The 17,128-nt window shown below is 30.8% G+C and overlaps 2 protein-coding genes across 2 annotated transcripts; both read right to left on the bottom strand.

Annotated features, from left to right (window-relative positions):
- On the bottom strand, positions 3,774-7,083 carry LOC110011610 (EG45-like domain containing protein). Its single transcript, XM_020692109.1, has 3 exons — positions 6,916-7,083; positions 4,774-5,050; positions 3,774-3,956 (listed from the first exon to the last, which is right to left on the bottom strand). Exons 1-3 carry the CDS (start codon positions 7,022-7,024, stop codon positions 3,950-3,952), a joined length of 393 nt encoding a protein of 130 aa, XP_020547768.1. The 5' UTR covers positions 7,025-7,083; the 3' UTR covers positions 3,774-3,949.
- Positions 14,267-16,684, bottom strand: LOC110011607 (EG45-like domain containing protein). Its single transcript, XM_020692091.1, has 3 exons — positions 16,526-16,684; positions 15,173-15,449; positions 14,267-14,461 (listed from the first exon to the last, which is right to left on the bottom strand). Exons 1-3 carry the CDS (start codon positions 16,632-16,634, stop codon positions 14,455-14,457), a joined length of 393 nt encoding a protein of 130 aa, XP_020547750.1. The 5' UTR covers positions 16,635-16,684; the 3' UTR covers positions 14,267-14,454.

Below are 17,128 nucleotides of genomic sequence, written 5' to 3'. Positions count from 1 at the left end.
TGTCTTTGGGGTGCCATTTGAAAGGGCAATTTTGGGGGGTGTTACTAGCTAGGTTGGATGGGAATAACGGGTTATTCCTTGTTGCATTTGATGTTGTTGAGTCAGAGTGGAAGCAGTCTTGGACCTTTTCCTTTGAAACTCTATTAATATTGGTGGGAGGCTTCTCTGTGGACAAGCCTTCGACCTTTACGAGTGACAGACAAAAGGTAAATCTTCCATCTTTAGCATACTGTGCATGTTTCTGTTAATGAACTAAAAGGTAATGCATGTAGTTTTTCAAGGGTGTATTTTATTAGATGATGTTTAAGTTATAGACTGAAATGTAATGCATGCATTTTTCAAGCGTGTATTTGTTAGACGAAGTTTAAGTTATAGAGTGAAATGTAATGTTTAGTAATTGATTTTGTTTATTTATGCTGCATTTGATGAGATTGTATTTGTTTGTTGTTTTTAGATAATGCATCTTCTTCACTTTTTATGTATGTTACTGGGTTTAATTTGGGGCTGAACTTAATTGTATTAGGGATTGGTGGAGATAATAAATAACCGTACCTTCTGCTATCAACAGAAGGTGTGCAGCATATCTACCACCGAGTTTTCGGAGAGGGATAGGAGTCTCCCCACAAAAGGAAATAAGGAATAAGAACAACAATGATGCTAAAGGAGCCAACGACAATGAAGGCTATAATCGACAGTGATTGGTGTGTCACTTTTTAAATGATGTATTTTGGACAATTGAAGAATACCTTGCTGGTGGTTTTGAAACTAATGTTTAGACAAATTTATGGTGATTGACAGTTTATGTAGGTGATCAAATCTATTACTTTTGTGATATTTCCAATGGATGATGTATTCCTTTTGTCGATTAAACTATTCTAATCAATTAATCTATTTTGTTAATTAATTTGTTGTGATGCCCATTTTATTACTCATTGATGTTCAATAGGATTTTGTACAATTGCACAAATCTTCAATTACAGTTTTAGTAAAAGAATATTACAAATTCACCCGAACGTTAATAAAATAATAAAATTGCAGTCCATTTGATAATGATAATATTTACATTAAGCTCTGAAGGGCATCTTAGTCACTATAAAGAAATTAAAAAATATAAAAAAAATAAGTAAAATTATAATTAATAACCCAAAAGGTCATTTTTATCAGTTCACTATAAAAAATTGATAAAAACCTAACGAAATGGGCTATTTATTAGACGACGTTAATTATAGAAAAGTATTTGCAATTGATCAAACAAGGAGGAGTATTAATAATTATGAAAACATCAAGGGAGCCCATTATAATTTACTGTATTTATTATAATAAGTATGGGGTGTCACATAATACATAATAATAAAATACACTAATTTATAAACCTTATCTTGGGGGATTGTACTTCAATTTAGAAATAACCACAAAATATTTTTTCAAGTCACGTTCACTCAACTTTTTTGCACAATTCCCACATGATTTATAACACACTATTTTATCAATAATAAATTTTAAAATAGTGGCCTTGCATGTGTAAACCCTAACCTACACATTGCAAGACAAACCATAATAAAAAAGTGAGTGTGTTTGATTGTATGATGAATAAAGTATACATTACCGTTATATCAACTGTCAAAAAGTTCAGATATCGTCATCCTGTTCTTAGACATGGCTCGGACACTTAGGGTTATGAAAATCAATGGGAGTGTTACATGCTTCTCCCAAACAATATATATTAGAATTTTAATATCCTAGTTGTTTTACATAATTTAATGGGAAAAATATTATTTTAGCCCGTTAAATATGCCTAATTTTAATTTTAGTCTGATAACTATGTTTACTTTTACTTATATCCAATAACTTACGAAATTGCTTACTTTTAGTCCTCTGACATATTTCGGACAACTTTACCCCTATGAGTGCGTATGGACTAAAACTGCCTTTCAAAAGTTGCATAGGGGTAAAATTGTTCGAAAATCTGCCAGAGGACTAAAAGTAAGCAATTTCGTAAGTTATTGGACCTAAACAAAAATGGATATAGTTATCGGACTAAAATTAAAATTAGGCATACTTAGCGGACTAAAATAATACTTTTCTCTAATTTAATTAATGATCGATTCAATGTAGTTGTTAACCTATTAAGTCGATTTCAAATTGTGAACTCCTATACATAAAATGAAGTGAATTGGTATTGCAAAAAGCATAAAATAATTGGTAATAGGTTAATATTTAAATATTATGCTATATTACCTCTAAATTCTCTGACTTTTGTAGGTGTAACGACTAGTATAAAAGGACCTTTGCCTTTTGAAACACAATCATCCTCAATCATAGTAGCAGTATTACCCCATCAAATTAATCATTATCAAGTAGAATATTTTTAGGATTCGTGGAGGAATAATCATATTGATGTTATATTTTATTTTTTTTATTTTTTTTAAAAATCATATTTATTTTCTATTTATTACATTTCTTTATATATAATTTAAATTTTAGTTAAAAACAAAGAAGAAAATCAGTGTTAGATAGAAAAAAAATTCACAAATCAAATTAATCATTATTAAGTAGAATATTTAGAAACCATTGAGCAGCATAATCTTATTCATTTTATAAAAATTATAATTTCATATTTATCCATTCAAGTATAATTGACTATATTTACAATATTTCTTGGATTGACTTACATTATGATTTTATTGCAAAAAAATTATAATCATATTTATATTATGTTTTTAATTTATTTTATGTTTATTAAATTTTGTTACATATATTTATTTTAGTAAAAAAAAGAAAAATCACTGTGAGATACGAAAAAAAAGTTCACGCGTATCAAATTAATTATTATTAAGTGGAAGATATCCGTTGAGAAAAATAATAATATTCATGTTATATTTTAAATATTTTATTTTTTAAAAAGTCGTATTTATTTTCTATTTATTGTGTTTCTTTATATATAATTTAAATTTTAGTAAAAGAAAAGGTAAATCACTGTTAAATAGGGGAAAAAATTTACCCATCGAAGTCATCATATTAAGTAGAATATTTAGGATCCATCAACATAATCGTATTCATTTTATATTTCATTTTTTTTATTTTTTAAAAGTCATGCATATATTGTATTTCTTTATTATAATTTAGATTTTAGTAAAAAAAAAAAAAGAAAATCACTATTAGTTTTTTTTTTTGAAGGAGAAATTAACCACTATTGGATAAGAAAACAAAGTTCACCCATCAAATTAATCATTATTAAGTGGAATATTTTTAGGATTCATTGAGCAACGTAATCATATTCACATTATATTTCAATTTTTTTAGTTATTTTATAATTAAGGTCATATTTATTTTCTGTTTATCATTCTTCTTTTTGTACAATTTAAATTTTAGTAAAGGCAAAAAAGGAAATCACTGTTAGATAAGTGTGGATAAAATAAATAATTCTTAAAGCATATTAGTTTTAAAATATTTTAAAAATAATACAAAAAGATATATAAAATTATAATTCATAATTTAAAAGGATATTTTGGTCAATTCACTATAAAAATTGGATGAAAACTTAACGTAGGCTAACGCAATCGGCTCGTTATTAGGGGAACGTTAAAAATAAAAAAATATTTATAATTTTTCAAACAATCAGAAAATATTTATATTTATGTCAAATTTCAAGAAAAGTGGTTGTAATAGTTTATCCGAACTTTTAAATACGAATTATGTGGGCCTAATTAATATTGTTAGTCGTGTTTTATTTATTATAATATTAAAGCTGTTGAAACTAAAATAAAATTAAATACACCAAATAAAGCACTTTTATACACGTAATGTGCATACATAAAAGAAAACAGAATATATAATATAAATTACAGTAGAAAATGCTTCAGCAGCCCTAGCACTTAAACACCTTTATTTTGCGGCAAGCTGCCCATTTATTCAGAATCATCATCCATCGTTCCAAATATCTTACGTTTCAAACCCTAGAAAGCAAAAAGAGTAACAATAAGAAATTAAAACACAACCACTAAAATTAATGATAAAGTGACATAAAGATTCAAATATTGTCACTAATTATATGAATTAAGTAATAAAAATTATTTTGCCACGATAATGACTTTCGTGACTCTAAGTCACAATTACTTTGTTAAAAGTTGCTGACAAAAACAATAAGCATGAATAATACTTAAAAATAATTAATAACATATATATATATATAAATCAAAATTAAACGATAACAAATAATGTTATCACTATTATCACGATGAATCTACGTAACACTAGTTGTCTATAATAACGACTTATTTCTAATTCTTGTAACAAATAATTAAAAGTTCTAACATAGAGCACGTGAGCAACACGTGTTAATTTCGTAAAATATTAGTGGAAAGTTGGTTTGGAATAAAAATCGTCAAAAAAAAAAAAATAGTTATAGGATGCGACGTGATAAGGTACAAAATATGGGGACTAATTAAAATTACAAACGGCCTAAGTAATGGGTCGTAAAATGTAATTTTCTCTTAAAATTAATTATAATGACACATATATAGTGATGATGAGTGACAACGAGTACATTTATATTGGCACCAAATCATCACTAGATATGTGTCATTAATTGTTTGTAATAATAAATTTATTTATAATTCTTGTAGCTAGTAGTTTTATTATGACAAAATTAAAATTACTGCCGCTTATTATATAATTACAAACAATTTTAACTCAATATTTTGCCAGACTATTTGTTGATGTATTAAACATTAAATTGACACACACATATATATATATATATGCCAGTCTTACTGATGAAATTTGATGTTGACTTTGCCGGCATCAAGATCAGCAATAACGGAGAATGCTTCTTGAGAGAGATCAATGGTGCCGCTGCAACCCGACGGGCAGTAGTCGACTATCCTAACAACCACGCTTTGCCCCGTGCAAGGGTGCGGAACACCTTGGTTTGTGGCTCCCGTGCATCGTATTTTATACTTCCGCCCGCATGCCGCTTTGTTGTCCCAAATTGCGTCGCTAGCGGCGGCGATCATCACGCCGTCGTCCTTGTAGCCGTCGCATGCTGAGGCTGACATGTACACATGCACCAAGGATAATAGAATATTTAGATTATACATTCATTTACAATTTAAAAAAAAAAGAAAAAGAAAATAGAACGAAATGCTATATTTCAAACTAGAATTGCACAATCAGCAACATGGGAATTGTTATTATATTTGGTGTACTAGCCATCCTGGCACATAATATTTATATGTATATAATATAATAGATACAACACATATTTAAAATAAAAATAAAAAAGCTGTGACCAATACATATGAATTAAAATAGTGGATAAACATAATAGTTGTGGCAGTTACAAGATGATGTTTGCGATTTTGAAATAAATATAATTATTATATTTATAGAAATATTTAATAGTATAATTAATATTTTAAAATTTAGTATTATAGTGTCATAAATCATCAATTATGAATAAAAAATTGACTATATATATTTTATAGTGTAGATAATTGATCACTTTCGATAAAAGTGGATAGAATGCGTGCATATATAATCTCTCACGACAAGAGTCAATGTTGGCAAAATTGGGCATCTTGGCGGACATGCATATATATGTTTCGTAAATCTAAATTATTTATTAAGTGTGAGAGAGTTAGAGTAATTCTTTTTTATTGATAAACTATATTTTGATCAAAATACTTCTAAATATATTTATTTTTTTCAATAAAATTACCATCGGTCTCTTGAAAATTTTCTATTAAAGATATTTTAATTATGCACCTTTAAAATTAATAAAAATATTGAAGAAAAATTTGAAACCAGTTATTTGTTTTAATTATCTTCTATGTATAATTAAATAAAATGGATGTATAACAAATTAAATTATGCGCACACATTGAGTATGCTTCTTTAGCTAGTCTACTATTATTTAGGGAGCAAATTTTATGTTGGTATCCCAATTTTGTTGTTACTGTTATTTTGGTTCCGAGTAACTACAAATGATTCAATTGATACTCAAGTTTTGTTATTAAGGTTATTTTGGTGCTCGAACAATTATACATTTTTTTTTTCTCAATTTTGGACATCTTTTAGTGCAGCTGCTAGCTAGGAATTTATATCTATAAAACTAGTTGTCATGTCACGTTGTTCCTACATATATATAATAAATAATCTTTCACACTTTGAAATGTATTATAAATAAAATTAAAAAAAAATAGAATATATTAATTCAACAATTAAATTAATATGAAACTTGAAAAGTTGGATAAGTTAGTTATCACGTCAATTGGAAAGTATTTTTGGAATCACGAAGAATTGGTGTAGCGGTGTCAAATATACTAGTATAAAAAAGAAAAGAAAAAAATTATTTTTTCGTCCTTTAACTTTACTTGTTATTAGTTTTAGTCCTATAAATATGCCTTTTGTTTATTTAGTCCTGTAAGTTACGATAATGAATAATAATTTTCGCAAAAGAAAAGTTCTCTACACTTACAAACAAGCATTAGATTAATATATTTATTTATATATTTTATTTTTATTCATATAAATAATAAAATACGAAAATCATTTATTATATGTACACATTACAAAAAATGCAACATTTAAATTACCACGATTAAAAATAAAATAGTTGTAATAAATAGTTATTGACCACAACCATGCAACGGTTGTCGACCGTAGTATCTGCAAGGGTAGCCAAAATATTTATTTATAGCAAATATTTTTACCATGGATCTTATTACTTATGGCAAATGACTTTTCCTTTGTCGAACATTTATATTTTTTTATCAATTTTATTTAATCGTGGTGAACAAAATTTATTTACCATAATTTTTAGTCTATAACTATTAAAATTATAGTTAATAATAATTTTTTTTCTAATAATATATAAATAACCTACCATAACAGCTAGTATGGACAAATACTCACGAACATAAGGAGGCGTGTAATAAGTGGCAGTTCCCTTGTGAGCATATGCAACTGAAGCAAAGCTCATAATTGCCCCAATCCCGACCACCACGATCGCCACGACTCCCATCGTCTTACACGTCTTTTCTCTTTCTCCTCAGTATACTCGACTCTAATAAGTATGGTTTTTGCTGTGTGAAAGCATGACAAAACCCTACCCTTTTATACATGGAAATCACGAGCTAAAAGCCCAAGCAACGCATCGCAGTAAAGCGACACGAGATTATTTAATGTTTTCTGCTGGATTTTCTGCAAAAAATGAGACCTGTTTTTGTTCATATGCGGAGAGTTTGTGGGTAATGTCCATATAATAGGACAGCAGCAACGCATAGGCGTCCTAGTTCCCAACAATGCTTTGAAAGCATCTGAGTAGTCACAACTATGCTTGAAATCAAATTTGGCAAAAGCCTAATGAATTATGATCCAAACAAGTATGTAAACTTGTTGTTGTCCTGACTTCTGAATAAGCCGTAAATGAAGTTGGAACAGACAACATGATTATATCAATATCTCAATGATCTGAACATGAATATATAATAGAGAATAATGAAACAAATTGATTACGTTGAACTTTCAGAAAATGAGACGGATACTGACACATCTTGTGAGGCTCGAATTTGTTCGTGGAGTCTTAATCTTAATCACTACTAGGTAAGATATATTTATCTATCATAATATATATATCCAGTAATTATTCAGATATGTTTATCCAAGGACAACTGAAAGAAAAAAATTGATTACAAGTGATTGTATTAATCACAGGTTCAGTAAATTTTGACATATTATGTATTTAAAAGTCGTTTTTGTTTTATCTATACCTTATTAATAAGTGAGCGTACCACTTTGATGTCTCAATTTTTGATCTGCTAATTTATTAATTTTTTAATATTTAATTTAATTTATTTATTTATTTGTTAACTTTCCACTCTTCAACACTCCCAATCCAATCTTCTACCCTCTTGTCAGCTTTCACTAACTCTTTATAACTTTTTTTTTTTTTTAATTAGAACATTTTCAATTGCTCCAGTTAAAATATATTTCTCAAAATATAAATTATTTTTTAAAATTTTTATTTAATTATGTGCACTCATCTGTGTGCCACACACACTAGTTTTTATAAACATTTCTAACATTATTTTGGAAATAATAACAAAGTGTTTGTTTTTAATTTTGGCCCATCTTTGAGATGAGCCAAAATATTTATATGCTCGGGTACATTTGTTTGGTAGTTTTTAGAGTTGTTTTAGTCAGTTTTGTGTTTCCAAAAGCCCAACAAGAAATAAGTCCTAAAATGAGATAGCCTTTTTATTTCAGCGTTTCTCTTTGACTGAGAATGACGATCTCTCACCCTCTGTTTTTGCCGCCACCATCATCGTTCCGATGTGTACCCGACCCGGTTAGTTAATAATCCCTTTAAGCCTACCTCCTAAAATCATTATTTGCTTCTCTCTTCCCTCTCTCAAAACAGCAGCTGCTCCTCCCTTGTCTCTTAGTCTTCTTCCTCTTAATCTTCAACAATGACCTCCCAATGATATTGGGAACACTCAAAACCGCCATCTTCTTTCTCTATTGACTCTATAAATATTATCTCCTCCTCTCATTCCTATAACCCGAAAAATCTCTGAAAATCCCTATAAGGAACGAAATGAGGCAAATTTTATTAAAAAAAAACCAAAATATAAAAATTACTTTCATAAAAGATATAACAAAGAAAGGAATAAAAATCATAGTAGTTCCGAGCTTAGTGATAATGAAGAAAAAGCTAGGGAAGAAAGAAATAAAGATAGAAAATGCTACAATTGTGGCAAAAAGGGGCATTTTATAAAAGATTGTAAAAGACCGAAACGATTTAATAAAAAATAAGGAAGAAACAAATTTAGTGCTTGAAGAAGAAGAACTAAGTGTTTATTGATCTATAATTCTCCTTATGATTACTTTGTGTAAATTTTATGCTAAGTGTAATGTGCCTTCTTAAATAAGGCTAGTTTTTGTGTAATTAGCCTAAGTGGCTAAATGTCCTTATAAATGATCCTATGTGGATGTTCAATTTTACCTATGTGGCTATGTGATTATGCCTTAGTGGCAATATGTGTGTGCCTAAGTGGCTAATTAAGTTTTTGTGAAATATGACCGGTTGAACTTAGGTGGTTTTATTGAGCCTTTATGGCTGGATGACTCTTTGTGAATGTTCCTCGGTGGCAACATGCTATAGCTTTTGTTTGAAAATTAACTTAGTGTTAATTGTTGTGTGCAAATTGTTAAAAGTGCTTAGTACTATTTGTTAATCAAGTTGTGTGCTATACCTTGTTACTAACATCTTTTTGCAGGTAAAAGTTATCGGCAATGATGTAATGCCACAGATCCGGATTTTGGGCCAGGTTCCCAACTGGGTCCTGGTCCAAGGTAGAGAATTTAAAAATGTTGGCCCATGACCAATTTGGAAGGCCCAAACCCAAACACCACTGGATGGCCCTTTATCACCAAAGCACACTCATCTAACCCATGACCCAGTCCAACCCATAACCCGACCCAATTAGTGTATTTATCCCTAACCCTAAAATCATTTCTCATCTCATTTCTCTCTCTTCAAAATCGATGACTTCTCCATTTCTCTCAAGAAACCATGGCCGATCTCTCCCCTCTCTTCAATGTTGTCTTCTTGTCTTCTTCTTCCTATGGATCCTCAACAATGGCTTCCCAATGTTCTTTGGGGACACACTAAAACCGCCATCTTCCTCTTCCTTTATCTCTATAAATACTCACTACACCTCTCATCTCATATATACAAAAAAAATACTCTCTAATAATCTTGAAACCTTAGTGGTTGTTGAATCTTCTTTGTGATTTTGGTTCTTAGTGAACTTGTGGAGCTTTCTCTTGGTGAGATTAAGGAGCAATCGTGGTGGTTTGTGGTTGCCAGCCTTTATCGTGGCCGTGTGATCTGTGGCTCTCTGAGAAATATATATATTGCTGCGTTATCTTATTAGTTGTATATTCATTCTTTTGTAAATCTTGGGTTGTATATTTTAAGGGTTCAAAACTCCTAAATATGTAATAGTTGAGTTAGGGATTTCTCGTGCTTCAGCTGAAGGGTAAATACCCAACATCACCAATATTTATATTATCCCTCATAGTTAAACATAAAAAGATTGCAATACACAAAAAAATAAGTTGAAAAACAAAGGAGAAATGGTTCATCTTCATTCTCCAACACAGAACTCTATTCACATACATAAATTTAGCAAAATCGTTCAGCATTATAAACACAAGAAAACTCAATGGTGGAAAGGTTCAAGAACTAATAGCGGGTTTTTCATTAAATGTCGTGCTACTAACCTCTAGTCCATACTAGCATCTTCAGTAACAGGAAACCAACAAAAGAAGAAATTTCTAAGCCGGCCAAAACAAAACATGATCCAGAATGGATGACCAAAATAAAATAAGATTCAAGCATTGCAAAGACTAGTGGAATCACAACTTTATAATAGTCACAAGAATACAGTTCAACAAATGAAACTACAAAAATATTGACCTTACGAGGATAGAACCTAAATTAGGGAGGCCCCATGAGATATACAAACTGTATAAAGGGTGCTAAAAAGAAGCCACAAAAAGCAATCAATTTACAAGAAACCATCAACCAGTCATCTTGTCAGACATAAGCGACAAATTGGCTACACATATATGAATTAACCTAAACCAACATAAACAAAACCCACAGACCATTTGAAGCAAAAATTACATCATCTTTACAATAAAAGCATGCTATATCAATTCTAGAACAGGAACTCCTCTCCAGTTTAGACTAAGTCTAAACAAATTGCATATTAAGCCATATCGCAGAAGCAAATTACAGCATAATATTATTAACCCAACTGACTTTATACACATACAACAAAGATCTACAAAGCAAAAATTCATGCTGCAAAATATAGGGCTTCCAATGGAACATCAAATAGTAACGACATGCCATAAAAGTTTGTAAAATATATCGAGAATAATGTGAATCTAGAACCCAGATACCATCTTAGAATTGATTTTCAGATTAAGTGACAGTTAGCCATGCACTTATCCAAACATGATAGGGAATTCTGTTATGTGTGCATTTTTCTTTTAACGAGCAAAATTCATATACAAATCTTAATCACAAAAAGTAGTAAAGGCCCAATGTTAGATGGATGACAAAACTTCACCAACGAAAATTTCCAATGAAATAAACGTGTAAACAACTGCGACGCCATGCTTTACTCCCAGCATAATAAACAAATTGACTACTCGTTCAATGTTTGTGAACGAAAAAAAAGAATGAAAGTGCAAAATTTAGCTAATGTTACAGAAATATATAGAGGGAGGAGTAAACTCTCCAACATTATTACTTCATGGGCGAAATAGTGATAGATTTCAAAAATACCGAATCCATCATAAATAAACACTATAGGAGCACTGTTGTACTCATAACATCTGACGAAATCGTAAAAATATACATAAGCAAAAGCTGATAAAATGTCTGTAAAAAGTAAGAAATGAACAGAAAGCGCACATGCTCAGTTGCAGCAATAATGTTGGTGAAACAGTTGCATTCAATAATTGAAGTCAAGCCATTTCAATAAATCACCAAAAAAACAAAATATTGAAATCGAATCCACTAGAAGATACAGAGAAAAATAAGCCAGTGAAATGACGATCAACAACGAAGAACCGTGGAGGTGAAATGGCGATCGAGGCTTTGGTGAGGAACCTCGATCTCACTGTACAGTTGTTGAAAATCGATGGGTGAGGGTCCGTTGGCCTCGACGGAGGATGGGAAGACGAATGGTGGTGGTTCGGCAGCGTAAGGCGTTGAAATGGCGGCAAATCAATGCTTGGATCGTGACGATGGTGCAACATATGACACATTAAAAACGTGGATGAAAATTGACTACAAACATACTGGAATGTTGGCCTTGATGAGGGGAGTCGACCGGTGTACATCTCGGTCGGTTAATGGGCTGGGTCGGTTCATGGGCCTTGGTGATAGAAGGACCTTCTAGTGGAGATTGGGTCTGGGCCTTCCAAATAATTGATCATGGGCCACATTCTTTCACATTCTCCACCTTGGACCAAGACCCAATTGGTAACCTGGCCCAAAATCTGGATCTGTGGCATTTCATCATTGCCGAGAATTTTTACTTGCAAAAAAGGTGTTAGTAACATGATATAATATGGTATAGCACACAACTCAATTAATAATTAGCACTAAGCACTTTTAACAATTTGCACACAACAATTAATACTAAGTTAGTTTTCAAGTAAAAACAGGCTATAGCATATTGCCACCGAGGCACTATCAAAGACTCAACCAACTAGAAAGGCTCAACATACCACTTAGGTTCAACCAATTACTTAGGCATATTTCACGAAAACTCAATTAGCCACTCAAGCACACACATACGGCCACTAAGGTCACACAACCACATAGGCAAAATTTAAACATCCACATAGGCTCAATTTTAAAGACACTTAGCCACTTAGGCAAAATACAAAAGACACATTCGCCACTAAGGTAAAGACTCATTACTTACTACAGAATATTTTAATGCAGTTAGCACATAATGATCACAAGGTGAAGAATTATGGATTGATACAAAATCAATAAACTATTAATTCTTCTTTTTCAAGCACTAAGTTTGTTTCTTCTTTATTTTTATTAAACTGTTTTGGTCTTTTATAATATTTTATAAAATGACCATTTTTGCCACAATTGTAGCATCTTCTATCTTTATTTCTTTCTTCCCTAGCTTCTTCTTCGTTATCACTAGGCTCAGAACTATTATGATTTTTATTCCTTTTGTTGCTATGTCTTTTATGAAAGGAATTTCTATATTTTTGTTTTTCTTTAACAAAATTTACCTCATTTTGTTCCTTATACAATTTATTAGTCTTTAGATCAATTTCTTTATTTTTTAAATCATTGATAGCGGTATCAAGACTAATATTATCTCTATCGTATTTGATGGCAGTTTTAATATCGCTATAATCATCAGGAATTGCATTTAACAAAACAATAATGATAATATATAAAAAATAAACAACAATTAAGGAAAGCAACAATATATATTTGCTTAGAGAGTCACAGATCACACAGTAGTTACACACGGCCACGGGAAAGGTAGGCAACCATAAAACCACCACAGTTGCTCCTTTTCTCACCAAGAGAAACTCCTTATTTGTTCACTCAGAACCGAAAGCACAAAGAGGATAAACAACCACTAAGGTTTCAGAAGATCACAAAGATTTTCAGAGATATTTTTTCGGGTTATAGAGATGAGACAAGGAGATAATATTTATAGAGTAAAGAGAGGAAGAAGATGACGATTTTGAGTGTTCCCAATATCATTGGGAAGCCATTGTTGAAGAGTAAGAGGCGGAAGAAGGGAGACAAGATTGAAGAAGGGGAAGAGCAGCCGCTGTTTTGGGAGAGAGAAGATAGAAGTGAATAATCATTTTTGGGGATAGGGTTAAAGGGATTATTAACTAATCGGGTCGGATACAAGAGTGGGCTGGATCCGTTTATGGGCCTGAGTGAAATAGTGAGAGAAGGGCTTTCCAGTGGGGATTGAGTTTGGACCTTTCAAACAATTGGTCATGGACCACATTCTTTCACAAATATTTCATTGATTATGTTATTTATATCGTTTAATAAATGTGACTGAATAAATTGTTCTATTAGTCTTGATACTCTGTTCCTAAAAGCGTTGTTTCCGACAATGACATCAAACTTTAATATGGGGACGTATTTTACCCTACATAAATAAGGAGGGAATGATAAGCATGACGGGACAAACTTGATGAACTTACTTTCTTAACATTTATTATCAATATTATATTGAAGTGGAAAATGGGATTGGGTGAGAGCAAATATAGAGGTGCAACTGTTACCTAGCTACCACAGTACTTTACGCTGACAAAGGGAAAAATAAAAATTTAGTTCTCTAATTTAGGAAATAATATTTTTGGTATTGCACTAATTGATTTTTGTAATATAATTATGTAATTTTAAGATTCTTACAAATTTAGCCCTTTAATTAAAAAAATTATATGTGACTTGCATCGGACCTAATCAAAATACAATTTTAGTTCTGTAAATTAATTTTTACAGGACCAAAAATAGCAATTCCTAATTGAAACGGTTCAAAAAAAAAAAAAAAATAGACAAGGAATTGGTATTAAGTGTCTACTAATTAATATCCACTGCACTAATTAATCATGATAAATATTGTTAGTCGCGTATTAGTCTTAGACTGTTGAAACTGAAATGCACAAACAGGCCAAATAATTAAAGCACTCCATTAATATAATTACTTTAATAATTACACACATTTATTGATTATATTTCCGCAGCAATAGTAGATTTGTACTTCATTTCTGGAATAAACACACATTTGTCTTCAGGCAATGCTGCTTCTTTATTGGGAATCATTATCTTCATCTCTCCAAATTTCTTGCATCTTCATAAACATTTCAAACCCTGAGAAACAATTAAGGAGTAATTAATAATAAGGAATTTACATAACCCACTACAAATGATAATTAATTTTAATTTTTTCACTAATTATATTGCATTACGTAAGTTATCCCATACTTTTTATTTTTATATGTGACAAAAAAAATATTCATAAAATTGTCTCTAAACAAAATTAGTGATATGTATTTAGACAGATTTAGCGGCAACATTTCGTATAATTATCGATAAATTGTCACTATAAATATTATATAATTAATTGTTCATAATAATTAATGACGGCTTTATGCATATAGTTCATGTTAATTACTAATATATATTGTAATGATTGATTACCACTTAATATTTATCGCTAATATTATTTTAAATAAATTACAATAAATCCTCCTGAAGTTTGCTAAAATGACAAATATTTCATCGTTGTTTGGAAAATTACAAATGCCTCAACTGAAATTAATAATCGTCTAACAAATAATCTCTAATCACCAAATTAATACCGCCTCTACATGAGCTGCCATGAGCGGGTATTTATTAGACGACCGTTAATTTTAGGAGTATTTATAATTTTTTAAACAATGAAAGAGTATTTATAACTATGACAAAATTCATGGGAGCCCGTTGTAATTTACCCTATTATGTTTTTTTTTATTCTGGTACTGTTGATATTCAATGAACAAAGATAAATATATATGGTTATATGCATGTGGAACGTCTTACTGATGAAATTGAATGTTGACTTTGCCAGCAGCAGGATTAGCAATAATGGAAAATGCTTCTTGAGAGAGATCAATGGTGCCGCGACAGCCCGGCGGACAGTAGTCGACTATCCTAACCACCACGCTTTGCCCCGTGCAGGGGTGCGGAACGCCTTTGTTTGTAGCTCCCGTGCATGTTACTTTATAACTCCGCCCACATGCTGCCTTATTGTCCCAAATTGCGTCGCTAGCGGCCGCGATCATCACACCGTCGTTCTGGTAGCCGTCGCATGATGAGGCTGACATATATATATATATACATCGATCAAGGGCTATTTTATTCAGGCTATACGCTATGATTTATAATTTTTTTTTTTTTGGTAAAACAAAAGGAAAGCTGCAGAACCGAAAATTTTAGTTTAAATCAGATGTAAAAATAATTGACTGAACGATAAATTGTTATTTCACTTATCATGTGATTGATTATTTTTCAAAATTGAACTATATATAACGTGTGCATACCTCATGCAGGATAAGAGCCAACTTTTCGCATCCGGTGTGTTAAGATATTAATATTAAGGAATAGTTACATTCCCATTTCCTAGAATATGGTGTAATTATACGTAAACTCCAGTGGTTTGAAAAATAACTTTTAGTATCCCTGAGATTTGCTTTCATCTAACAAATATGTCCATCCGTTAGTAAAAAATTATTGAATCGTTGATACTAACAAAAAAAATGAATGAAAATCGGTATTTGCCCTTGATTGACTAATTAATTAATGACTTATTGCAAGTCAAATAAATATTTTGTGATTAAATAACCCCTATAATGATAAAGGTATACATTCTCACACTACTAATGTATAAAGGTAATTCAGTCATAAAAGTTTTATTTGACCTGCAACAAATTAATAATAAATTAATCGGCGGTAAATATTTGTTTTTATTCAATCTTTTTATTAATATCATCAAACTCTATGAATCTTGACTAACGGAAAGACTTATTTGATAGATAGAAACAAACGTCCAGGATATTAGATGTAATTTTACGAACCACAAGGGATCTACGTATTATTACACGAAACCTTAGGGGAGGAAAGTGTAATCATCCCCAATATTAAATGATTCTCTCCTCTAACAATTTAAACTTTTAGACTAGTTGGTCGTTTAACATGGTATCAGAAGCAATCAAAATAAAAGATTTTAGATTTGAATCTCATTGTCACCCATTTATAAAACAAAGATCAGAAGTGCATGGTATGCAATGCCGTGTTAAAATATTAATATTAAATAATTTTCTTTTAAGCGTTTTAAACTTTTCGATAAGGTACTGATTTTAATATTTTTTGATACAAATTATATAAAATACTCACGAACATAAGGAGGCGTGTTATAAGTAGCAGTTCCCTCATCGGCATATGCAACTGAAGCAAGGCTCACTGCCGCAATCACGACCACCACAACTCGCATGTTGTTGAACATTTTTTCTCTCTGCTCTGTATATTTCACAGCTCCTATATTTATTAAGTATTTGGTGTGTGAAAGCATGAAAGAAAACCCTAACCTTTTATAGATGAACATCATGAGCTAAAAGACTAAAGGGATGTTTTCAAATGAATAAATTAAGTTATGAGCAGCTCCTCGTTGCAGCTTATTGGGTATAGCTATAATCGTTAAACTATATTTCCAAACACTCAACTTTCGTATTTTTATTCACTTTTAATTTTTGTTTTAAATGTTTCTAACTTTTACTTGCTGCATAATGTAAATCTTTTTTCGGGTTTAATGTAATTTACTTCTTTGTAATATTTTAAATGAGTAAATTATTCTTTTATAAAAAAATAAATAGCAATGTACCCCTGTATTTTTTAAAATAAACCAATTTATAGTATAAAAATGCAGCATTTGACCGTGGTTAATTGTCCTAGTTAAAAACAAAATAGTCGTAACAAATAGTCATTGACCACGACCATGCA

The sequence above is a fragment of the Sesamum indicum genome, linkage group LG2 (genome assembly GCF_000512975.1).
Source record: "Sesamum indicum cultivar Zhongzhi No. 13 linkage group LG2, S_indicum_v1.0, whole genome shotgun sequence".
NCBI lineage: Eukaryota > Viridiplantae > Streptophyta > Magnoliopsida > Lamiales > Pedaliaceae > Sesamum > Sesamum indicum.
The sequence above is the reverse complement of the archived record's forward strand: the minus strand, read 5'-3'. Positions and strand labels throughout refer to the sequence as shown.